The 26,522-nt window shown below is 49.3% G+C and overlaps 2 protein-coding genes across 2 annotated transcripts in view; one reads left to right on the top strand and one right to left on the bottom strand.

Moving 5' to 3' along the window:
* Positions 1 to 25,978, bottom strand: part of LOC122394294 (TLR4 interactor with leucine rich repeats-like) — a 33,144-nt gene extending 7,166 nt beyond the window's left edge. Inside the window, exons 1-2 of the mRNA XM_043391053.1 lie at positions 25,581 to 25,978; positions 997 to 2,108 (exon numbers count right to left, since the gene is read on the bottom strand). Of these exons, the coding sequence (XP_043246988.1) occupies positions 997 to 2,108; positions 25,581 to 25,609 (1,141 nt within the window). The 5' untranslated portion in view covers positions 25,610 to 25,978. The remainder of the gene's footprint in view (positions 1 to 996; positions 2,109 to 25,580) is intronic.
* LOC122394295 lies at positions 9,023 to 11,228 on the top strand. The gene is made up of 4 exons (XM_043391054.1): positions 9,023 to 9,573; positions 9,772 to 9,948; positions 10,602 to 10,724; positions 11,018 to 11,228. The coding sequence occupies exons 1-4, from the start codon at positions 9,271 to 9,273 to the stop codon at positions 11,207 to 11,209; spliced, it is 795 nt and encodes a 264-aa protein (XP_043246989.1). The 5' UTR covers positions 9,023 to 9,270; the 3' UTR covers positions 11,210 to 11,228.
* Positions 25,979 to 26,522: the final 544 nt, after the last annotated feature.

Here is a 26,522-nt window from a genome sequence, read left to right as displayed (position 1 = left end):
TGAGCCCTACTCATCTCCCAGCTGCCTCCCATCTCTGCTCAGCACAGCGCACAAACTAGCTCTCATATGACCATTATCGCAGTCGCCGGTCGCCAGCGAGCGCCGTGCCTCGGCCCTATGTGGGCCACAACTCTTGGGTAATGATAATGGAATGCTGCCAGATAATGCCGAGACGACCACTTCTGGTTTAGTGGCTGGATGCCAGGCGTCGCCACTCTTTGATCCTTCACGATTATCACAGTCGATCGGGGCGTCTCCACCACTGCATTAGTGCTTCTTATAATGCCATCACGTATCCACGCCCATAGGCAGGGCCAGCTAGTTGTATATAATTAAAATAAAGGTCGCGGTGAATTGTTCTAAGGCGTCACAGCTGGACTAGCTATATGAGCAGCTATTTCCATATACGGAGCTGCCTAACGAATGGTCATAATTGTCTGATTGCTTATCGTACGACTGTCGACTGTAGCGATTCATTTGCATATAGCCATTGCTTTGTCATGCAGGTACGGCCTACAAATCGTTAATGAGGAAGTTATTTGGCGCATCGCACAGTAGGCATTTGGATAGGTTCAGCAATCAATTCACACTGTAAGTGCATGCAGCTGTTCTCCAGTCGCTTGTTTTCACTCATACAAGAGTTTACATTGAAGCGAAAGCGACTTAAATGTGAAAGATTTGAAAGAAACACATTATGTAAGCAGAATGTCTTTTAAAAGTGCATCAGAAAGTCCTCATTTTTTACATATATTATGATTTGTTAGCAGCAGGTCTTACTGCAACCGTATAAGGCATTGCTATTGTTCATTATACATTTATGACTTACTTTCTCGGCAATTTCTTATAAATGACATATCAAAAGGACCATAATCTAAAACATCAAGCCCGGAGTAGGACGAAAGTCTCTGCAATCCCACAACAATCTTACTACATTGCCAACAATAATTAAAAAAAAAAAACTAAACCCAACAGCTGATGTCTGTGCCCGTGACTGACCTGCGATGTCGACCTTTTTCAGGGAGGGCAGCGCTCGCAGCAGCTGACCGTCCAGCTGGATGAGGTCGTTGTTTCTCAGCAGGAGGCGGCGCAGGGCCGGCAGTGGGGTCAGCACGTCCTCAGTGAGCGCCTGAAGTGAGTTCCTGCTCAGGTCGAGCTCAGTGAGCGCCTTCAGGCCAGAGAGGCCGCCGGCCGGCAGCGTCACGATGTGGTTACCGTCCAGGCGGAGCGTGCGCAGTCGCGGCAGACCGGCGAACGCGCGCGCGTCGATGACGTCGATCCTGTTTCCGCTGAGGTCGAGTGATGTGAGGGCGGCGAGCGGGGTCAGCGCTCCCGAGGAGATGGAAGTGAGGTTGTTGTCGGCGAGGGACAGTGTGGTGAGGTCAGCGGGAAGGGCAGAGGTCAGCTGAAAGGTCAGAGGACCTGCCAGGAGGTTGTGGTCCACCGAGAGACGCTCCAGACTGACCAGTGGCCGCAGGGCGCCGTTGGACAGCTGGGTGACATTCAGACGGTTCCCCTCCAGCCACAGAGTCCTCAGCGCTATCAAAGCGGTGAACGCATCAACATCAAGCTTCGAGAGCTCATTTTCGGCGAGGTTCAGTTCAGCGAGACTGCCGAGCGCCGGCAGCGCGTCCGCCTTGACCTGGCGCAGCTGGTTACCACTGAGGTCAAGCCGCTCCAGGCTAGTGAGGCCAGTCAGCGCCGCCGTCGGCACGTCCAGCAACTGATTCTCGCCAAGACCCAGCGCACGCAGCGAGGTCTCCAGACCGGTCAGGAGGTCAGCGGGAAGCGACTGCACCTTCGACCCGGACAGCAGGAGAGCCTGGAGCGACGCGCCCGAGAAGAGACCTCCCGGCAGGGAGGACAGGTCGCGCAGCACGAGGTCCACCAGGGTGACGTCCGGGAGCGTTGGCAGGCGGCCGGTGACAGCGCGCAGCTCGGCAGAGTCTGACAGCTGACAGTGCAGCGCGCCCGGCTGCTGACAGTGACAGCCGACCAGCTGCTGACAGACACCGGCAGCATTGGTGAAGGTGACAGCTGCTTCAGCTGGGCGAGAAGCAGCGGCAGACGCAGCTGCTGCGACTGCGGCTGCGACCACCGCCAGCCACCATCTGTGAAAACAAACATTGAGTATTAGTCTCACTCATATATGCTACTCCCTGCTACAAGCCAGCCATTTATAGGTTATGCACAAAACCCATGCACACATACGCACATGCAAATAAATGCAAATAAGCACGCTAACTGGGATGACCTCAGTTTTCACCGCCGCCGCCGCGGTGGTCCCTGGAGTATGTCAGGGGTGAGTCAGCAAATCTGCACCATATGGGGGCGTGCTGAGGAGGTGAGCTGGGCTGGGCTGGCCGAGTAGGGCCTTCCGCACCCGGCCGCGTCCCGGGCTCGCGTGCACAGCCTTGGATGCACAGATAGAGAATCAAAAAATTGCATACGTCAGTGCATGCAATTCTGGTGCTCAGACCGGCTTAGGGTAATAATCGAAGGGAAATATCAGCGCGGTTGATGAGCGCTTCACAAATGAGGCTTCGGTTCATTGTGATTAAGCTGAGGCGATGCAATTGATTGACATTTAACCCTCGCCCGCACATGGGGGGGGGGGTGGTTGCCACCCCCCCCCAGGCAGTCTTTCTGCTCTGCACTCAACATTTTTAAAGCTAGAAAGCTGATTTTTCGTATAGCTGCTCGTCTATCCTTTCTTGATGTCCACTGAAAATTTCAAGTTTCTGTGGTTTTTGGTTTCGGAGATATGACCTTGTTTTTCAGGTCATGTCATGACCCAAATGGCCAATTCTCAACATCTTGCGTTTGCCATGGGTCTTGTGAGCTTTTGACACCCTGATTTCGGCCTTTTTTGCCAGTCTTACCTCCCACCTATCATGGAACATGTTGTTCGACGATGTACAGGGGTCAAGGTCAGGGTCAAGGTCAACCTAGGTCATCTAAGATAATTGCGTTTTAGGCAAGCTGAATTTACTTTTTGTGAAGTTTTTTGACTGCATTTTTGGTAAAAGCTTCTCAGATCATGATTTCATGTGAAATGGACCCAAAAACGATCGGTGCACACATCAGTATACACACAGACACACACAGACATACAAACACATATAATTGACCTTGACCTAACTTGACCTGAAATGACCTCAGCAGCAAAATTCTGGTCGGATAGTGTGACAAAGAGGTTCTAGCTGGCTTGGCACCAGAAAACAGCATCGTCATCGGTATTTGATAAGCAGCGCACTTGATATCCAACGGTGACCCAAAACAGCAACATTTTTTAGTTTGACCTGACCTGGAAGGTCAATGACTGACCTGAGAAGGTAAAACTGGGTATCATTGGATTCGTCTCTTCCCAAAGAATCTTTTTGGTCTTTACTGCTAAGCTCTATCTCCAACAGGAACGAAATGGCGCGGGGGGGGGGGGGTGGCAACCACCCCCCCCCCATGTGCGTTCTAGGATGGGAAAATGGCATGTGCGGGCGAGGGTTAAGGTTTCTGATGTAGGGCGGCATTATTGTATTGAACCCACATAAGGAGGGATTAGTCAAATGCGTCACTTCAAGAGTGCATTGCAAGATATCACGTCCGCTTCAAGGCATATTTTGGCAGTGGTGCCAACGATAACGCAACTAAAAAGTCAAGTGTGTATGTAGTTCTGCAAAAGTTGTGTGATTCTGACGTAAAAAATAAAAACGAGTCAGGACGCAAGCGTACACTCTTTTATGAGACATGTGCTGTCTGATGTTCTACTAATCTAAACTTCAAATGAAGGTAGGGAGATATTATCTGAGTGTTGCGGAGTACAGCCGTTATTTTTTTCGTTTTGCAACATGTTCCAGTAAACGATTAATCGTATACTCTCGAATAATAATGCTTTTTGCAGCTTCTCTGGCATTTCATAAGGCTCTTCTTAAAAACAGATATCGAAATAATGATTAAATCGCACATTTCTTAGAAACATGTGATTAAAAGAAGCGCATCAAAATTCATCGCCACATTTCCCGTAAATGAACGCCAAACACGCCATCACGTAGCTATGTAGACGGCCGATAGCACAGGCACGAATTATGATATGTTCTACGAACATTCCGCGGCTTATCTTTAGTTTCAGTCGCCAAACCAGGAGCCTGTATGCATAGCGCACGCCAGGTGTAAATTTGTTCTGGCTGATTCATCAAAGCACAAACTTTTTTAGGGAAGTATGTGATCGATGTAACCTATCAATCTTAAATATGGCATTGTTGTACTGGGACATGGTAAATATTCAGAAACGAATTATTCGACACCAGTAATATGTATATGATCGGTAGCTTTCGGGGGCTGCTGCCTCCTTCATCAGCCTGCTTTTTAAAAAGCAGGCTGATGAAGGAGGCAGCAGCCCCCGAAAGCTACCGATCATATACATATTACTGGTGTCGAATAATTCGTTTCTGAATATTAACCTATCAATCATTTTATCAAAGTTCTTTCCCGCCGAGATATCTCAACATGTGCATGCAATCAGGAATGTAGAATGTTAAAATAGCAATCGATCAGCGATATAATCTGAAAATCGAAAACATATCTGATAGGAGTTTTTCTTTGATGCTGGTTATCTCCTTATCTTCATTAAAATCGGCTTTTCTCACTGCTTTTCGAGGCCATCTTGCCATTTTCTTCCATCCCGCATTAAATGGAAATCTTCTCATCATGAACCATGGATTAGCCTAGGCATGTAATGAGAGCACCAAGCCCATCGCTGATAACTGGCCGTGTGGCGTCACGTTTGTTCCAGAGACTGGCCTGTTCTGGTGCGCCGCTGGTCGCCGCCAGTGCGTCGCAGACGTCTCCGGCTCGCGCGCGTCATTAGTGACGTGGTAAGGGACTGGTTTGGTCTATCAGTGGACCATCAGGCACGAGCACTAGCGCGACAAAACATGACCCGCACGCAGAGCTATGGGGACACGGTGCAAGGGACGAGGTCGACCAGTGCTTGGCTAGCGTTGTCAGCGCCGTTTATAAGACTAACACTTCAAGCAAGGCCAGGGTGAGGCGATGATGACTCGTCAAGCGATGAGTTAAATGAAGTTGGGCCAGCTAAGCCCCCAGAAATCGTGATACGTCATTAACGATTCCTCGAAGCGTCTCCAGTTGTGTAACACAGTTTTCAGTGTGTGTATGATAAATGAGATTCGGCTGTCGTGGGATGGAGAAAAACCGATCGGTGAATGTGGTTTCATCATATGACAGAGCTGGTAACGGCGATGCCTCCAGTATCCGAGTCTCTACTTGGATACAAGATGGATAGATACCTGCAGCAGTCAATCTATGACAATTAACGTGCTGTCTGTATCTGAAAACAGATCGGGTGGCCCGGTGCATCTATTGATTTTCTCACAGGACTTCGTTGACGAGCTTGACGTTTGAATGATTTATGACTGAATACGTTTATCATAAGATGAATGCCAAAAGGGAATCTCATGTTGTTACAATGGTGTTTGGTAAGCTGTCTGCTGTTCGGTTTTCAATAAATGCGTGTTAAGTGGCAATAAAACTCAACATATGTAAGCATTTCATGCCTCATGAAAATGCAAACTATAGCCATCTGCTGGCTTACCCATGGCTGTGGAAGCGCGGTAGAAACGTTGCGATACTCTGCTTTGCTCAAGTTCATGCATTTGCTATAAAATATGGAGTAACTACTTTTGTTTCACTTTGTATGCAAATTGCATTATTCACGAGCACTTCGCTTCACTCTGAGAAGCTTGCAGGATGATCTAAGCATACGAGTATCTCTCTTTATTCATATTCCATACCTTCATAGACGTAGCTATATTTTTCGACGGCAATATCACCATTAATCTACAGCTCCACTAGTTTCTGCTTTTGTCTGTGCTATCCAGACCTCAGGCAAGACTCGTGACAGCCACCAAACCCACTCACTTATGCTCAGCGCTCTCTCGTCGAGCGTTACCTGTTGGACACTGCTGGCGCGAGGAATGCGCCCTCTCCGCCGGCGGCTGTGCGTATAATCCTTCCAGGGACCTCGGCCGGTCCGTCCTATACCTCGGCCGGTCCGTCAGGATTTGGCAGCCGGTGTGACACCTTCTGGCAGCCGGTGTGGCAGCGCTCACAATACGTCCCAGCTAATCCGCTTATGTGGCTGATGTGACGGCTGAGGATGGAGAGCAGGCGAGACCGCTACATTCCGGCCGGCTGATTCTGCCCTCTGTGGGTCTGAAACCCGTCCGGCTGAGCCCGGTCCTCTCCGGACTCAGCTGGGAAAATCCTGTTGGTAGGGCGCGAGACGCCACTGCCGAAATCTTCTGCCGACATCGCTCGTTAGAACTGGCTAAGCCTCAACATCGTTTCTTTGACTCTTGGTTTGGCGCTGAAGTCTAATAATTCTGCTCAGGATTTTCGATAAAAAATAACGACATCAATCGAATGATGGTCATAGGTATATTTCTCGGTGTAATAGATATCAAGACATCAGTTGTATATTCGACTTAACAATCATGCATTTATTTGGGTCAAAATAGCTACCAGCATGTGAGCGAATGCGGCTGGAATGTGGCCGAGTCGCCATCACTGCACCTGCAGCACTCCAACCTTTTCCTGATCGGTAAATGTGAAGACCCAGCGACTGATGCCGTGTGTAAGCGCTACTGCATGTCCGACATTGAATCCTGTCTTGCTTCATTGGTAATTCAAACATCAAAGTCAAGGGTTGGCTGGCTTGCAGCGGGCACAAATTTCCTCCCTGAAAGGCTGCTACCACGTCGAGTAATCGCGGCCATCGCGGATTGCGGTTCAGAAACCTGTCATCCAATCAAGCGGCGGCGCTCGGCCCGTGTCAGAGGGGGAGGGGAGGGGGAGGGGGGGGCAGACAGGTAGCCGGTCGGGGCGACAGCAAGGTCGCGTGACCGGCGGCAGGCTCATGTTTCCGGCGACCGTGGGCGGCACAGCGACTTAAATGGGTGCGACATCAGTTGGAGGGGACGGGGCAGGACCGGCTGGTCAACGACTGCTCAGCCCCGCCACCTGCTAAATAAGGGACCTGTGCTGTGCTGCATTTGAAACAATGTACGTTTGCGGTGATTTGATTTCTTATTTCTTTAATTTATAGCACTGGTGATAACAGAGAGGGACAAATCGTAATCTCTTCGCGTTGTCATCCAATGGAGTGCAAGTATGACAGAGTTGGAGGTCAGGCTAAATTAACGCTGAACAAAAACAAGAGTGGGTAGAACCAGTGCAACGTATTGGGGGCGAGGCCGCTCGGGTCAGGCGTCAAGTCCCTGACAGGTGTAGAAAATGCGGCGACGCCCTTTTCAATTGCCAATGCTGAACAGGTGATATCTAGTCATTGCCATGGCGCACGGATATGCAAGATCAACCACCCTGTTAGATCGCATGTGCCAGCTAGACATGCGACTAGGTGGGCGGACATGCAGCTGTCCCGCAGCTAGCCTCACATAAAGCTGTCAGCTGGCGCAGCTGCCGAGACCACGGCTGATAACAGAGTTAGGGCTGGGCATTAAGTGACACGCTACATAAATAGGTGGACGGCTGTATCGTCGCTTGTGGTCACCGAAAGTTATGTTTTTGTTGTGTCTATAACCTGGTGAAACATGTCTTTCTGCTTTATATCGGTGTGAGGGTGGAGTAAGAATACCGCAGAGCTGATGTAATGGAGGTTGCTGTGAATGACAAACATAAAGCTGTGAAACATAACCATAGGCCTGGTTATCATGCATGTAATGGATTATGAAACATTCATCATGGACGTTGTGCGCACACGGCTAACAAATTTGGACATGTTGTCCTTTCTGGGAGGGCAAGGTAGTAAAAATATTTTATTTCAACATCCCTCTCCGTTTTCTCCGATAATCTGTCACGTTTGCGACATCTTGTCATGGTTCATTTTACCACAATGTTCCTGATTGGCCCTATCTCGTATCCTATGTAGAGAAGACGGCGCGGGCAGCGAATCCGTCCAGCCTGCTCTGAGTCACGATTTGGGTTCCTGTGGACCGGATGGGGACTCACGACCGGTGTCCCTGGTGGCGCCTCTTCAGCTGTGGTCCTACTCCTGACTCACACCGTTCACGGAATGAATAACGCCTGCACGTGCACTTTACAGCCACTAACCGCCCGGCGAGTGTTTTGTTCGCCGCGAGTGGGACTGGGGAACACAGACGACCGGAACTGCTCGGGATGACAATGTCACGACGGGTCAGCTGGAGCACACTCACCGCGAGGTCATGACCTCACGAGAGCAGTGAGTGTTCCTGCATGGGCACGACCCAGAGAGGTCGCCCAGCGGTCGTGCCGCGCTGCAGTAAGGAACCGCCCCTTAGCTCGACAATGCGTGGGGTCGTGGCACGTTTTATATCGGGAGAGAGCTGCATGCCCGTGCAATCTGAGCTCAGAGGAGGTACTCATGCAGTCACATGTGACCTGCCGATTACAGTGCATGGCGAATAAGTCTGTTTGATGCGTCATGGGATAGAAATAATCGTGCTAAACGTTTTGGGTTGTTGACTCAGGCTTTGTGCTGATGAGCAAGAAGCTCTTTAGAACTTTTCCTGATAATAGCTTGGTATTGCAACAACTAACAACATTTTAAAAGTGCGTTGGTTTGGTTAACAATGGGAAATAAAAGGAATTCTGAACAATACCAGTATGACGTTTAAACCGAAGAAGACGAGCCCGTTTTAAATAAATTTCTGCCCGATGCCTATCCGGCAACTCCTGATACCTCTAGGACCATATTGCAGCAAATGATTCCAGGTGAGGAGACACGGACAACTAACACATTTTCTCAGCCACAGCACGGTCCACAACTGCCTGAGGCTATGTCTTTTGCAACTTGTTGAGTGCGATGCTCAGCATTTTTTTTTTTTGCCATAGCATAATTTTTGGCATGCGGACGCAAAGTGCCACTGCTATAAAGAAGCGAGCTCTTCCAAGCGTTTTACTGTTTTTCAATACCGCTGATGCCGCCCTCTGCATTTGTAACCAAAATTGTCGCATGTGTCACAATTGCCGCAATACGTTCGCTGAATGACGCCATTTGAGTCTCACAAATATAAAAGGAAACAATTTACTCGCAAGAAGCCAATCATTTACAAGGTTCTTTGGCGACAGACAAGCCAAAAATTTTGCACAACTCGCAGTGTTCTGTGTTGAAAGTTCTGCGGAGATTAAAAACGTTTATTCAAATCAGCTAGGGAAGCGAGATAGGATGCGATACATCGCAACAATATTGCATTAATGTCAGAGTCGGAACTAGATAACTTTGGAAGATCTCGCTCTTTGAGAAGATTACGCCATTTTTTCCGCAAGAGTTTACCGTTTCAGAAATTTCCCAGTTTGCAAACACTTCGCACCCATGAAGATGATGACGAAGAAGAGTTACTCGATTCACAGTCTTTAGACCATCCTGGTAGCTCAATTCCTAGCATTGGTGCCGAGCTGAGGCAACTGCATGAACGTTTAGGAAGACTGAAGCGCCAAGTAATGGAAATCAAAGAGAAAAACACGGCGGATTTATCGGAAATGTCGGCGGTCATAAAGGTAGGTATTTGATAATTGCAGGTATAAGAATGTAATCTCAGCTAAACACACAGTATTTTGGTAGAATTTCATTCTGAATACTTGATTTCAATTTTCTTTTTGACACATTAGATAGTGCATTGTTGTTCATTCCTATATAGCGGCCCATGCTCCACCGTCTTTAACTTATGGACTCACGTTGATCTAATTGACCCACAGCGGGGCATGGAGCGCGTGGAGCTGTTCGGGGAGCAGCTGGACGATTTCGACCAGTACGTGCAGGTGGACAAGGACAACATTCAGAACCAGATGGAGGAAATGGAGGCCAAGATTCACCACCAGATCAACGACCAGTACAGTGACCTGCAGGAGGCCATCGAGGGACTATACCTGCGGGTGAGACTGGGGGTGGAGACTTCCATTTCGCGTCTAGCTAAACGCGTCTAAGTCTTAGACGCGTCTAGCTGGACGGCGGCTGCGTCTATCTGGCGACGGCTAACTTTAGACGCGTCTAGCTTGGAAGTCTCCGTCGAACAGTCAGACGCCAAGTTAGACGCCAACTTGGACGTCTGCTCAGTTAGACGTCAGTGGAAGTCTCCACCTTGAGAGATAGGACCGCGACGCGCAGTCTGTTGCAGTTTTACTGTTTGAGTGGGGAGGGGGATTAGTTCATATCGGACGGCTACGATAGTAGTGCAGAGTCAGTGACCGTGAGTTATAAGTGGGAGTTTGAGGGCAGCGAGGAAGAGGATCATGGGCTAATCAAACTGCGTTGTTCCTTGAGGAGTGCGCTGCATTTTAAGAACGCCCATGGCTTAAGGTGAATATGCTTGCGGTAAAACGTAGGTAGTTGGCTCTGTATTTATTGCGCATCACTTACAGCGCATTTAAATTCAGGCATCGCCATTTAAGACAACATTTTGAGGTACAGAGTTACGTCGTACATTTTTGCCGATATTTTTCAATCCTCCGATTCAACTAAGAAGTTATGAACAAGCCAAAAGAGCACAATATACCATGATTGCTCGCATTTCGTTTTTAAATTTCAGATGGATACCCTGGAAAAGATCTATGAAGAGCAGAAACAACAACGAGATATTGAAGAAAAGGAAGCCTCATACGCGCGAAATCTAGCCGTGAAAATCATCAACATGTTCATCTGCCTGACACAGGTAAAGTGATCATGCCAGTCTCGCCCATTGAGCATAACATATCTAGGCTGATGAAGCTCCGCATCTTCGCCGCCTTCCATCACATTGGGTCATCGCTAGACCCGACCGCAGGGATCTCATAATCCACTGCACTCCTCTCAAAGTGACTCATACACTCTTTACTCGACCCCAGTAACCCATGCCCACTGCAATCGTCCAATAAAGATATCATACCCACTTCACCCTGTCTGCAGTGACCCGATAATTTACTTCACCTGTCCCGAAGTGATCCACATCCTTCATCTCCCTGGCAGGTCATCCTGCTCGTGCTGAACACCATCGCCGAGACCCTACGACCGCTGACCAGCAACGGTGCCAACCTGGCCATCATCATCTTCGTCCTCTACCTGATCGCGACGTTGAGCGACGACGAGGTCGGCCGATCGATACGCCGGCTCTTCGGGAGGGTGCTGCCCGGCCTCAGCTTGTGGGAGGTCAACAGGTGATCGGAGATCTATGTGGGGTAGGGGGTGTGATGTAGGGGAACTTCGTGGTTTTGATGTACAAGTTGGCTGTGATAGTGAACCCGGCTGTCTCATGTGATAATTGAAGGGTAGATGGTGGTGAGGCGGAGCCTGTACGGTGAAGCGCAAACTGTACCTGTGATATTCAGAATAAAGCCGCGGTGGTGTTGGTCGCAGATGTCACGGTCTGTTCTCGTGCTTCCCCGCTGGGGAGGGGCGGAGGGATGTGACAGAGCACTCGCCCCGTTATCTGGACAGGCACCTAGATAAGGCCGTCCTGTTCCCAGACGTGGGGCAGCTGTTATCGGACAGGGTCCTTATCAGGGCGCTGTAACTGAGGGGCGGTGTGTGAGGTACGTGGACGGCCAGAGGCAGAACAGTTGTCCGTGCACGGAGAACAACACGCAAGATAACGACCACACATTGCCACAGCACACACAGTACAGCGTAGCCGTAGTGGCACTGTTCAAACAGACCGAGTGAAGGTAGGGAAGAGGCAGCACAAATCGTGCCGCTCATTGGCGCATGTTGGCAAAAGAGAGAATGTATTCGTCGCTTTGTGCAAGGCGAAGCATGCGGCACGCTATAGTGCAAACGTTTGTTCGGTTAAACTAACAATGGGCAATTAACGTAAGCCACTGCCTTGAAACGAGCAAGACGCTCATGGTCAGGCATTCATCATGAGCTCGAGCCAGCGTCTGACAGAAGCGTCTGCGGCTTTACTTCAGAGTGACCGGTTGCGATCCGCCGCGACCATAAAATCACTCAATGCTGTTAATGCTGACGTTAACTCCTAATATTGCACAACCAGCGGATGCCGCTAATTGAGGGGAATTTCGGCTAGCCAAAAAGCATTCCTGCCACGCCAAACATCAATGAAAAGTGCCGCCTTCATTGCCAACGTTAGCTCAGAACTGCAACAAGGCAGCTGCTGTTTCGTTGAGGCTCAGTTGAATCAGCGGTCAGCTCTTCTACTGTACAAATGTTTTTGCAATATTGACTAGGAAACGCCACACCTTGCGTTGAATATCACTAGCTTCAAGCACGTTTTCGGCTCCACTTCACACAAAGCAAAGTTAGCTGAAGATCCGTCAGATGGGGTTCCTCAAACATCAGTCGGGGAGCGCATTGCAAAGAGGTCGAGTATATCGAATTTGAACAATCAAAACTCGATTACAGCTCGGTTGTTCTTAGACGATTTCAGAGAATGCAAAAACACAAATGTGCAGTCGAATGAACTGGCAGCGAATGCCGTTTACAAAAATGTGTAAGCAGCATAAACAATCTAGGATAGGCACCGGTATAATGCGCAGAGCGCATACATATTTACCTTTTATACAGGGAAAGTGTTAATTTGTTAGATCTCTATGCGCACCAATCACCTATGAACAGCTGCATTGTGCTCGATGGGTGTATCATTGTTTCAGAGTCCCGCGGAACAGGCCAGGTGTGAGGCCAGCCCGCTATCGTCACTCGTCGCTCAGCACAACACTCCAACTCGCTATCGCCACACTGCGGAGTATCCCAGCTCTTGAGCCCGGTACGACGATAGTACAGAGTTTTGGGCGATTGTGAGTGCGCAAATGGCTTTAAGCGGAGCTGGGGGCTTTGCTAATATTGTGTGGACCTAAAGGCCTAAAGGGATAGTTCTAAAGGGGTAGACCTAAAGGGATAGTTCTAACCAGTGCTGCGAAGTCGGAGTCGGAGTCGGAGTCACCAATGTTGGGTTATGTATTGTTATGTATTGGCTGTGTTATGCGCTGCGTGGCCGGGGTGAGGCGTCCCTCTCGGCGCGCTGCTGGGTGCGCCTCTGCGGGCCGCCTCCCGCTGGGCGCGCCGCTGCCACCGGCGGCGTGGGGTCACGGCCGCAGCCGGGGGCGGCGGTCATTCTGGACCTGGGGCTCGCCACGCGTGCTGCTGCTGCTGCTGCCGTTGTGATACCCGACCTAATACATCACAAATGGAGACGCTGCCTTTCGACCTAACATTGGCGCGGTCGGTAGGACAGACGACGGGCACACCACTCAGAGTCAGGACACAAACATTATATCTGAGAGCAGTTCCACGCTCCCTGATTTCGTTTGGAGTTCTGGTGAAACTGTCACGGAACAACCGTACATGCCCGCTAACCGTCCATACGTGACACGATATGGACGGATTTCCAGGCCACCGGCTAGATTCCCTGACCCGTAAAAAAAAAAAAACATTATGAAAGTCCTCATGTCGTTCGAATAGTCTCCAGATTGTGAGATCTCCCTTAACAGGCATAAATTTGATAAATGTATGTGAGTTAGTTATTATCGTCACCCGTATGGTTTGCCCTGAACTGATCGTTACCGACAGGCATACGTCGCTGGGAGGCCACCGAGAAGTTCGAGGCGATGCTCGCACGTTAAAGGCGCTCGTTTTCCGACACCGCAGACGGCGCTCGATTCTCGACGCAGCCGCCCGCGCACACGGCGTCGCACACGCCGACGGCGCGGGGTTCGCCAGCGTGGTGGACATCATCACCAACATGCTGTCGCTGAAGTGACACCTCCATGTGTACAATTACAGCCTAAGGCGCTATTTATTTAGGGGGGAGATGTGTTGGGTTATGTATTGTTATGTATTGGCTGTGTTATGCGCTGCGTGGCCGGGGTGAGGCGTCCCTCTCGGCGCGCTGCTGGGTGCGCCTCTGCGGGCCGCCTCCCGCTGGGCGCGCCGCTGCCACCGGCGGCGTGGGGTCACGGCCGCAGCCGGGGGCGGCGGTCATTCTGGACCTGGGGCTCGCCACGCGTGCTGCTGCTGCTGCTGCCGTTGTGATACCCGACCTAATACATCACAAATGGAGACGCTGCCTTTCGACCTAACACCAACAATCTTTCGACTCCGCAACCCTTGTACTGACACTGCCTCTCCGATGTTTTTCGTTTTTGTTATGCATGCAAGTTCATGTATGATGAATAGAAAACGGTTGCTATGAAGCTGAAATATGTCCAACAAAGTAACAAACAACTTGGTGCAGAAACAGGAAGCGTGAAACATTTTAAACATTGCCGCACGGAGCTGGATACGATGCCTTGATATGTAAATGACAGTAAAATTTGAACTCTAAGTAACTTTTCACTTAACATTTAGGAAGTTACGCAGATAGCATCGAGGAAGAAATGTGATATGTGTCACGCTATGTGATAAGAAAAACTTTATAAAAAGCTGAAACTCTGCTTGAGGCTCATGATGAATAATAATAATATAAGAATAACCAGTAACCTCATAATATAAATCAGAAATAGGAGCCAAAAGGTTATATTTAAAGTTATCGAATATTTCGCTCCTGGAGCTTCGTCAGCGATAATTACAGAAAAACATATACGTTTTAAACATGGAACAACAAAGAACACTGCAGAATAAATAGCAAACTCATGCTACACTTCGCAAGGGACCGACATTTTTGGCGAAGTTTGAATAGGTACAATATGAATGTATGTATACAGTGTACGTATTTACAATATACACGTATATAGGTACAATAAACAATAGCTTTACATACAAACATAATCGACTACATGTGCACTGCATACATTACACATAATATCATCAATTATTCACATGTGATTGTTATTATATACACTTCAGACTATATGCATCCAGAAAAGTTTGTGACGCATTTACATTTTGAATGATGTTCTCTTTATGATTATACAACATATACATATATATGTATATAATATACTACACATATATACAGAGAAAATATTATACAGAAATATACAAGTCTATCATACATAGGCATGAAATCTGTAAAGCATTAACATATATACAGATGTGGCATGTACAATGCTTACATATATATATATACATATATCTATGAGTCATATATCATCTATGTACAAGTGTCACGTACAGTATATATGTATATCATTTTAAGGCTGCAGCCGTGTCAGCGGCCACGAGGTAGTCTGGGTGTTAAGTGGAGGTCTCTGGTCTCTGATGTACATGGACTCTTTTATTTTTCTGTCGGGACCATCCTTGGCGCGAGCCAGAATGCTCAGTTTCAGGTTGTTGCATGTCAGAGGGGTGTGTAGGTGTTGGTTTTGATGAGAGCCAAACGGTGTGTCTATGCGTTTGTTGCGTGCGTCTCCAAGGTGTTCATTGAATCGCTTCCTTATCGAGCGTCTGCTTTCACCGATGTAAAAGGACTGGCCCTCGGGGCACAAAGAACAATCAATCCTGTAGATGGTGTTTTTGAAGTGGCACTTCCCTGCAAGCCCTGCACAGCATGTGTTGCAGCGCCTACCTCCACCTGGACAGGCAGGAGGACTGAAGGCTGATTTAATCAGCTTCTGGCCGACAGTCTCGCCGCCTTTCCAGGCCACCTGAAAGGCAATTTCACTGCGCCTCACGATGCCTTGCACTATGTGGCACAATTTATCGTCAACGAATGGCAGAACGAGTGGGGTTTTGTAGGCTCTAACCTGATCGTGCTGACCTCGTGTGCCTGTGTCTGTCCTGTTATGTGTTTTGGTGGCCTCCTGCCGTGCTCTGTGAAGTGTGGCCCGTGGGTAGCCGTTTGATTGGAAAAGGTCATCTACCTTATGGAGGCTGCGCTCGGTGGGGTCCCCTGGTGACGATAGTCTCAGAGCCCGTAGGTATTGGGACCTAGCTGTTGCACGTTTTACAGACATAGGCTGTGCCGAGTTGAAGTGCAGAATGACGTTGGCTGACATGGGTTTGATGTACAGTTCGGTGGTGTACTGCCCTGTTTCAGATATTTTGATGAGGGTGTCCAGGAAAGAGAGGGCCCCTGTGTTGGCCATATGTTCCAAAGTGAACTTTATTGATGGGTGGACGCTGTTTAGGTACTCAAAATAGTCAAGTAAACTAGGGAGCCCGTGATTCCATACGCCAAACACATCATCAATATAACGTAGGTATAGAGATGGCTGAGCTCTCGCTGAGCTTAGGAACATAGACTCAAGCATGTGCATGAAAGTGACTGCCAGCGGTGGAGCTACTCGACTACCCATTGCTATCCCGGTCTGCTGTCTGAAGTATTGTGACCCGAAACGCACGAAGTTCTGTGTGAGACAATGTTGTAAGAGCCGCTCGATGTCATTGAGGGCCATACCGAACGTGCTTATACGTTCTTCTTGTTCTCGTAGCAGGGTCATACACGCTTGGATCCCTTCATGCACAGGAATATTCCCGTACAGATTGACCACATCGACACTGAAGAGAATGGTCCCTGGTTCAAAGCCTCGTGGATATTTACTTTTCACTCGGTCAAGAAACTCCGTCGTGTTTTTCAGATGAGCCGGAATAAAGGGAAATAGCTGAGTAATCACCCTTTCTAACACCCAGGTCAGCTTATCTAAGGGGTCGTCGCAAGATGACACAATAGGTCTGAGTGGAATGCTAGCTTTGTGGTCTTTCGGCAAACCATACAATTCAGCTGTACGGGAGCACTGCGGCAAAATGCTCTTGATCACCTTTTCTTCTAGCTTACCATCTAACGACTCATGTATTAGGCGCTTAGTAGAGGCCTCGAGCTTCGGTGTGGGGTTTTTCTCTACTTTGACATAGTCCTCTGTGATGTCGTGCATCTTTGAAACATAGTCACCTGTTTTCATTATGACTAAGCCTTTACACTTATCAGAGCGTTTGACAATCGCCTCTCCATTATTCGCCAGGTCTTTAACCCTCGCCGGACCTATTGGTTTTCTACATACGCCCCGGCCGAGGGGGGGGGGCGGGTACGACCCCCCTCGCCGTTTCGCCCCTGGTGGAGCTAGCGCGTCGCGGAAAAAACGAGCGTGTGCGCCGTTACGAGACGCAGAGATTGGTACCCGATTTTAAGGTCCTAGGTCAACCGGTGACCTCTGAGGTCAGGTCAAGTGCCCAAAGGTACGGTTCAGTTTTTGGTGAATAACTTCGCGGAAAATGGCCGCAGAGCCGCGATTTTGGCAGCATCGTGTTCGCCTCGCTCAGGCGCGTCGAATGAAATACTTTTTGTTCGGGTCAGGTCAACTTGGGGTGTTGACCTCAGGTCAAGGTCAGGTCAGCACCCTAAGGTCACGAAGTTGGTCGAAAGTGGTCATGTCGCATATCATTCGATTCGGCAGGTCTTCCTGAGTCCATTGGTGGCTTTCCCGGCTCGCTAGCTCAATTTGATCAAGAGTTATTGACGAAAAAACTAATATGACCTTGATGACGTCATAAATGACGTCACGCAAGGTCAACATTGCAAAAGTGACGCATCTTACCTTGCAAGGAGCGCATCAAATCACGATTCTGTGTGCTTGAGATAGTTGGAGATCGTTCCCGGCGCCAGAATAGCAGTTTGGATTTTTCCCCATTGACTTATAATGGTGAGGTCACGAAAATGACCTGACCTCATATGACCTTTAGGAAAAATCCGAGATATACAAGTTGTGAGACTCATAATGGATACTAGATCCTGCAAGTTTCATTTCCCTGTGACATCTCCTCTGGCAGTGAGGGCGTTGCGAAGTTGCGACATCTGAAGACCGTGCAGAGGTTCACTTATGACGTCATAGGTCAGTGACCTGACCTGACCCAAAAATGCGGTTGGTGTCAAAAGATGCGGCTTGGATCAAAGGTCAGGTATGCCAAGTTTCAGCTCTCTATCGCCGGCGTGTTCGGAGCTATCGCGAAAAAAAACCCTATGGGGGGGGGGGGCGGCACCCGCCCCCCCCCTCGGCCGGCGAGGGTTAAGAGAGGCTAGCTGCGCCCGAGAATAATTAGGATCGGGAGACCTATGGTTCTTGTAGGCTGCCAAAATGCGCCTCTTTACCTGTCTTAGGGCCACCTCTATATCAGGCGGGCCCTGTGGTGCCTGCGAGCAGTCGCCATCAGCAAACCGTGGCCGTAGCTGTGCTGAGGAGGTCTCTGGTGACGCCGGCTGGTGTCCTGTGCTGTCGTCGGTGATGGCCCGGGTAGGAGGGACGCCTTCGGGTGATCCTGGCGGCTGCGGCGGCGTTGGGGGCGGCGGCGGCGGCGGCGGTGCTGGCTGTGTTCTGTTGAGTCGGTCGGAGTCGTTCGGAGTCGTTTGTGCTCTTCTACTTTCGATGTCGATCTTCCATCGGAGGGCGTAATTGCCACGCTCTATTCCACACTCGGCAGCATTCATCACAGCTGGTGTGATGCGTCTTGTTAGAGCGTACTTGGGACCATTAGAGAGCAAATGAGCGAGCTCTGGAGCTAAGGTGAGGTCTGAAAGGTTTTTCAGACGTGAGACTGGTGGCTGGGTGGCACCAGTACTGACAATGGGTGCAGCCTCTCTTGACGTTGTCTGTTGCACCGTTGCCTCTTGCTGCGAAGTCTCTCGCGGCGTATGCTCTTGTGTCGTAGCCTCTTGCGGGGTGTTCTCGTGCGGTGTGTTCTCTTGAGTCGTAGTCTCTTTCGGCTCAACAGCCGAACGTCCTTGCCCTTCGTTTAGTAGGCCGTGATACTTTCGCACTAGTAAATTCCTTTTGATCTGAGTGCTTCTCCAGTAGATACGTTCCGCCTCTTGGTTGACCCACTGGATGACCTCCGGACTGCTGGCGGGGTCGCTGTAGTAGATGCGACGCTTTTCTCTGATCAAAAAAGCTTCTGTGCGAAATGTCTCTCTTATCGCCTCATTAAGCATCTGTTTACAGAATTGTCTCTTCTGAAGCTGGAAGTGGTTTCTTGACGATATTTGGTTCGTTCTTCTGATTGTTTGTTCAATAAATCTAGGAATTATGTCGGCCTTCCTGCATTGAGTGAGATATGCTATTCGTTCGTGAGTGTTTGCTAGTTTTTGGGCCAAAGTTAGTCTTTTTACCAGAGTTTCTCTATGGTTAACGTTGGGTTCGATACTTCTTAAAAAGCTGAAACTCTGCTTGAGGCTCATGATGAATAATAATAATATAAGAATAACCAGTAACCTCATAATATAAATCAGAAATAGGAGCCAAAAGGTTATATTTAAAGTTATCGAATATTTCGCTCCTGGAGCTTCGTCAGCGATAATTACAGAAAAACATATACGTTTTAAACATGGAACAACAAAGAACACTGCAGAATAAATAGCAAACTCATGCTACACTTCGCAAGGGACCGACATTTTTGGCGAAGTTTGAATAGGTACAATATGAATGTATGTATACAGTGTACGTATTTACAATATACACGTATATAGGTACAATAAACAATAGCTTTACATACAAACACGTGCACGCGTGCATCGGTCTGTACTCAACGACACCATGAGTTTGCTATTTATTCTGCAGTGTTCTTTGTTGTTCCATGTTTAAAACGTATATGTTTTTCTGTAATTATCGCTGACGAAGCTCCAGGAGCGAAATATTCGATAACTTTAAATATAACCTTTTGGCTCCTATTTCTGATTTATATTATGAGGTTACTGGTTATTCTTATATTAAGAAAAACTTTACATTTTATAACATTTACATGCAATGACTCAACAACATAAAATGTAAGTAGTTTGTAAAATGACAGATGATGCTTCGAAACGATAAAAACAGCGCATGAAGAACGCATCCCCGGTGCTCTACTACCAATGGAAGGATTCATCCCATCGGTGTTATTTTAAAAGAACCGTCCTTACTGCATATGCAGTAATGTAAATATAACATTTGTCATCCAAATATTGGAACTGGCACTGAGAACATCGGTTTCTAGCATAATAATGGTGTGCGGGTTCAGATGCGTTTGAACAGGTGTGACCGTAATGAGTCTGTAGGGGACGCAGCTAAAAAAAAAAGAAAAAAACTTAGCGAGGAAGATGAGGGCATGCTTGTGAGCTTACAACAGACTCTGTCCTCAGATGAAAAACGAACTCGGTTATGGATCCACAGAGAGCCATTTTAGGCAATGTTAATGAGCTTGTCTGTTGTAAATCTAACACGTGTACATACGTCGCACACACATCAGACCGGCATCCTGCCATGTTCGCAAGACTGCATAATTGAGGGTGCATTGCGTAGGTATTCCAACGACACATGTTCGCATCTGCATTGATTGCCGGACATTGACAGCTAGACTATCAACTTAACATCGGTTGAGCTCCTTTTTTGGGAGACAAAGGGTAGTAAGATGAACGTTCTCAGCCAAATCAAATATCTCACAGTGCCTCACGTCACAGTTACACCACTAATCCCATCTCCAGCACGTGCACGGGGTAGTGGCACCCCTGTGTCACTTGCGCCGCGCTCCCTCAGTATTCGGCACGGGACGTCGCTTCCCTCGGCACCCGTCGTCACCCATCACGGCCAGATGGGCGGGTCGGCCGGCCGGGACGACAGTTCAGTCCCACCGCCCTATACTGACGAATGGGTGCTGTCGACCACCGCGAGCCGCCGCCCGTGCCGCCCCCGGTGACAGGAGCCGGCGGGGTGCTACAGCTCGATAACGCCCTGAACCAACCAGGGCTTATTGGGAGACGTAACGCTGGTACTTACCACCAGTACCGCGCTGGCTCACATGCTCCTTAAAAATCTCACAGCGACAAATTAAGAACACCCATACCGTCCCTGCAGTCTCTGCAATCTTAATTCCTAAGCCTGATGTATAGGAATATCTCCATTATAGTTAAGCATAACATGTATGAAATCAGACTCATGTCTGTACAGTGAACAGCGAGCTGTATTTGCAGTGGTGAATGGCACTCCCTCATCTGTTCAGATTATATGCAGCGCGGCAGCTGACAAAATGACGCGATAGTTCTGCCGACATTCCGAGGTCCCGCAGCGCACCAAGGTGCAGTCAGTCACCTGAGTGGGACGTTCATGCACGCCAATGGACTTTCAGACCTCAAAGATCTCGACCCAGGAGCACGATGTTCTACATTTGCTGTTTCATCCGCGCACCTGGGCAGATAACCACGGGAGAACGGTCCGTCGTTTCGTCACCTACCTGCTCGATCAACATCCATCTCTTCCTTTTTAAGGAAGGATTGGAAAACACATTTTCCCACTTATGTTCTGCATTGAGTCATTTGCATGAAGTCAAGTGAGTGAGGTTGCAGAAAACAGAAGCCGTGCGTGACTTCAGATGTGACAATTGACCAAGGAATGATTGGGAACACTAATCGGAGAACATGCAGCGTCAATGGTCAAACCTTTCTCGGTTGTTTCCATCTCTAGTATACCATATGGCGTAATTGCAGAGCGCGCAGCTTTTCTTCATGCTTGAAGCCTAACTCAAGACCAGTGCCATGGTATGGCGGTGGCTGTGACAGTGCCAGTGGCAGTGGCTGTGCTGGCAGCAGCCCGCTGGTCCTCTCCCCGTCGCCCACCATGCTCTCACCGCCCGTACCGCCCGCCCACGGCCAACAAATATGTTTGGTCACCTCAACAGCGGAAACGCCCGTCCTCTCTCTCCTGTCGCGCCCGGCCGCCGGGCGGGGGCGGGGGCGGCGCACGTCACGTGACCCCCGTGACCCGGCGCCGCCCAGCGGGGTGCGTGTTTATGGCGCGTGTGCGGCGTTTGTGACGCTCTGACGGCGGAGGCCGACGCAAGGTCACCTCAGACAGGGTGGGCCCGAGTTGGAAACCGGCGGTCTGGCCACGTATCGGCGGAGAGCAGTGTTATTTGTCGATAGAGGTGATAAGGTATCCAGTACCAAGCACCTGGTACTTACCTGGCACCCAGTACCAAGCACCTAGTACCTGTTCACCTGGGCGTTACGCATTCCAGGGTCTACCGAGCGGCGTCTTGCGACACGCAGTGTGACGTTTGTGATGATTGCGTGACGTGAGTCGCTTGTGACGCTACATCCGACAGGTGTTGATCGTTTTGGAGAGCCGTAGAGCGATCGGTGCTCTGCACAACAGGATGCAAAGAGCCAGCCGGGAGAGGTCTGGCAGCATACATGCTAACAGCATGTTTGGTGAGGTTACAGACCAGGTATGGACGCGAGGGCACAGGGTCACGGACTTCGACTAGTGATGCTTCATAAGGCACAGACACGCGATATTGGGCATAGGCGAACTGCGCAGGAAGAGGAGATGATTTTCGTCATGGCTGAGCTAGTTGAGTGGGCGAAGCTGTGGGGTCGAGTGACGTCTGTAAATCAGCCAGTAGAAGACGTGCTCAAGAGCCCAGGCGCCACATTTGGGTGCGGCCAAACCAAATACTGGGATCAAAAGGGATCAGAGCATTCATTCTCGCCGCTCGCGTCAGGGTTGTGGCGCAAGTTATAGGAGTGACATATATATAACATTACGTGTTTTTCAGTATTGTTCATTGATTTGGAATTTGAGCCCCTTCAGCTTTCGCACCATCGGTTCACAAAGTCAAAACAACGGCGCCGAATCAAACCCATGCTAAAGGACGATTTATCAGGCATCCTTCAGTCTCCGCCACATTACAATAATCCAATTAAGAGTCACCACAAAATTAAGAAATAAAACAAATGAAATCTGAAAAACAAATAAGGGGCAAGTAAAGTTTATGCAAGTCAATCAACTTCAATAATAGATTTAGCTGTTCTACCTATATCGGCGGTGGCTCTCTCCTCGACATTCCAATCACACGTTTGCGTGGGGCACTGAGCAGTGAGCCCTTGATAGCGTGATTCCGTATCTCATTTTCCTGAATTTCCTCCCATGGCACGCAACTGACACGCCTTCGCCTCTCTCTCTCTCTCTCTCTCTCTCTCTCTCTCTCTCTCTCTCTCTCTCTCTCTCTCTCTCTCTCTCTCTCTCTCTCTCTCTCTCTCTCTCTCTCTCTCTCTCCCCTCCCTCCTTTCACCAGCTGTCGTTGCTCCTACTCAGAGTGACGCCAGTGTAACAGACGAGTGGTAAACACCTGTTGAACCCAGTCTCTAACAATTTGTAGGTTTCTGTTGACCATATTCAGCTGACGGGAGCCTCTTTTACGACCGATTGCATATATATCAAAGGGGACGGGGACTGGCAATCAATGGCAATTGAATGGCAAAAAGCCCCATCAACACTTCGAGCCTGTCTTACGCCCAACTGATAGTGTTGAATAGCCAGGCGAATCTTTGGCGCTTCTGTATAATTAGGCGTATAAAAAAGACAATATATTCAAATACACAATTAAAAACAGAGCTTTCGGTAACAAATTAAAAACAGAGCTTTCGGTAACATTGATCACACAGTGATCAAGGCATTTGTTACCGAAAGCTCAACAAATTAAAAACAGAGCTTTCGGTAACCTTGATCACACAGTGATGGTATTTGTTACCGAAAGCTCTGTTTTTAATTGTGTATTTGGATATATTGTCGTTTTTTACATATATCTGTCATGGTCTGGATAACACACAATTAGGCGTATCTTGTATCTTCCTAACACGGACCCAGTGGTGGGATATGGGAATCACCACCTGAGGCTCAGCACCACATGGACGGCTGGATATTCTACCAATGGCTGCCTCTAAGCGCCGCTGTCAATCACCCACATCAATCGCCCCTCCTCGCGCGCCCTTCCACTCGCAGCGAGGACACTCTCGGGGACGACCCACTGAAAGGCCGAATCGGCACAAACAAGGCTTCACCTCCTGGGGTCGTATCTGGGGTTGGCTCACACCCTGCCGTCAAAGCGCGCGCGCGGAAGGGCGCGGCGGCGGAAACGGAACAAAAGCGCGCGCTCTCCGGAACAAACAGGTGCGCGGGAGGCTCACCGGACGGGGGGGGGGGGAAGGACGGGGGGGCGTATCCGTCCGTACGTCCGTCACGGTTCCTCTGATAAGGACCGACCCGCCGGCTGCGGTGGGCGTTATGGGCCTGTCGAGCCGAGACAGAGGCCTGCCAGCCGCCTGCCTGGCCCCTTTCCGGTGCCTCCGCAGTCAGGGGCACGACCGCGGCGGGACTGGGTTTGGTGCCGCCGTATTTGTCGGTAACACTGGTTACTCGTGGGCGGGACACACCCTATGTTAGCCATAACGTCGTGCGCTATTGGTGTTGGTAGGCATCGATCGGTGCAGGTAACATGAATGAGTGATGTTGGGTGTAGGAATATGGACGGTTATTGTCTTGATATGCAGTTGCTAGGAGGTTTAAAAGGTCACCAGACACCAACATTCATCGGATGGGTCTGATGCCTTTTGTTTTTGTCTTGTTCAGTCTACAGACATTTAAATACGATTTTCTTTTTCTAAAGAACGGGCAACAGCGGACCAGCGGACAAGTAAACATTTTCAATAAGTGATATTATTGCCATAGTGATATTATTGCCTATTTGTAGGTGATGCCATGTGTGGTGATGTGCTGGTACTGTTCGTGTTCATGTCGGAGTTTATAATTTCACTTCACAACTCCAACAATCGTACAAGGCAACTGAGGGTGTTACAACCGTAACTGTCACTGCAAATTGCACGCTGCAATGTTGTCCATCATCGCTATTTGGAGACAATGAACGCTGAAGAAACATGTCAGGTTATCTGCTTGATAACTCGCCACTTCTCTACGAAATCAAGAGCGTTATCAGCATTGAGGCGAACAAGGGTCAATGTGTTTCACAGAAGTCATATGAGCGGCACTAGACAGCAGACAATGTTGATACCAGAGTATGTTGATAAAAGTCAGTTGATGTTTTCTTCAGATCAGAACCGTGCGTGCGTGCAAGTTTCGTTTTGCTGGTGAGCTAAAGGAAGCGCGACTTCACAAATGTCTGTTCTCGTTATATGGACGTTATGTTACGTAACTTATTGCTAAGCAGTAAGCACGATCGGTTATGAGCATTTATAATTTGCAGCACAAGTGAATGTAGTCAAAATCAAGCTTTATTAGTTTGACCATCAGGAATGCCAGCGTTGGTTTTACAAAACAAGCTAAAGCAGGCCTGTATAAGTCACGAAACTTTGTATGTGGGCAGGAGCATTCACGGTATTTTCATCAACCTCCAATACTAGAAAGTTGTAAACATACGGATGATTACAGCGCTGTTAATGGTCCAGTGAAGGAACATTTTTGAGAGCCAGTAACATGTGAAGCGGCACGGTGCTGTGTAAACGTTACATCACCACCTGCCAGTACAGCGGGGCCACACCTGTACCGCCAAGGAGAACTTCGCGCGCAGATGCGCAATGAAGCGCCGCCCCTTATATGGGGGCTTCTAATTGGTGAAACGTGTCCTTTCTGAGGATTAGTGCAGTGTGAAACATGACTCTGCAGCGTCTGAGCCGGCCGGTTCTCAACTTAGCCAGCCTCTGTTCCAGTTGCACGGTACCCGACCGGTCCAGGGTTCAGCCGTGCTCTTCAGCTGGCATTAGTTGGGTCCAAGGTTCAGCTCTGCTCTTCACCGGGTGCTGAGCACCTACCACTCGACTGGAGGCCAGCCAAATGTGACCTCGACCGGCGCCAGTGGGGAGTCGCATACGGAAGGAGCCGAGTCTCACCTGGGTGTTAGTCCTCGTGACGACGCCATCTTTATGTACCCCGCATCGCGGTGACTCAGCGTCACACCCAGCCACCGTCACGGGGTCACGCCGGTAGTCACAGCGTTACGCCAGGTGGCTGTGACAGAGTTGCGCCAGGTGCCAGTCGCAGCGTTACGGCCTGTCACAACCCGATCGCGTCACGTGACCAAACAGCTGTGTGGCGTCACACCGGGAGCGATCGTCACACTCGGAGTCACTCGTGTGAGCGTCACGTCACGTGCAACAAGCTCCACACCGTGCTACTTCGCGCACCACACGGCGACAGCCCGACCTCGCCGAGCGCCCGGAGTAAACTGAGAGGCACCGCCGCCCGGCACCGCCGCCGCCCGCCGCCGCCGCCGCCGCCGCCCACACCTGACCGCCGCCGCCGTCGCCGCCGCCCGCCGCCCGCCCGTGCTCCAAAGGGATCGTCACGGATTAACGCAATCTGATTCGCGCTGTAGACTTTGGGCTATCAACGAGCACCCTCAAAGGAGTGTTTTGTGGCGAAGTTTTTTTTTCCGCTGCACCAAAATCAGTCAAACTTGAGTGAAGTAATGTTTATTCACACGACATAGGCTAAATTAGCAAAACAAAGTAAGATTGCCTCTCCATCTTTTTTAGCCAGCATATCTAATTTCGATTAAATTTTTGTTAAAAGGAAAGCAAAGCTATTAAGAATATTAAGCGTGAGCACAACACGCGGCAACGATGTTTGTATTAGAAGAGATTTGTCTCTCACAATGTGGGACACTAAAAGTTTTATTGGTTGTCTACTGTCCACTTTGATGAGACGTAATTCGCGCAAGGTCAGAACGGTCCGGCAATCAGTGAAAAGTGAAAACTAAACTAAAATGGTCGAAATCAAATGGTATATTAAGCTATCGGTATCGTACAACACCTCTTTCAAGGACGAGGCTA

This window comes from Amphibalanus amphitrite, unplaced genomic scaffold (genome assembly GCF_019059575.1).
Source record: "Amphibalanus amphitrite isolate SeventyFive unplaced genomic scaffold, NRLGWU_Aamphi_draft 000583F_arrow, whole genome shotgun sequence".
Lineage (NCBI taxonomy): Eukaryota > Metazoa > Arthropoda > Thecostraca > Balanomorpha > Balanidae > Amphibalanus > Amphibalanus amphitrite.
This window is presented reverse-complemented; position numbering and strand designations above follow the sequence as displayed.

What these genes read in the sequence shown, in the direction of transcription:
- LOC122394295 (XM_043391054.1), top strand. Translation starts at nt 9,271, where the DNA reads ATGTCAGAGTCGGAACTAGATAACTTTGGAAGATCTCGCTCTTTGAGA. An exon ending in AAATGTCGGCGGTCATAAAG is followed by an intron (nt 9,574 to 9,771) that starts GTAGGTATTTGA and finishes ATTGACCCACAG; the next exon opens with CGGGGCATGGAGCGCGTGGA. An exon ending in TCGAGGGACTATACCTGCGG is followed by an intron (nt 9,949 to 10,601) that starts GTGAGACTGGGG and finishes TTTAAATTTCAG; the next exon opens with ATGGATACCCTGGAAAAGAT.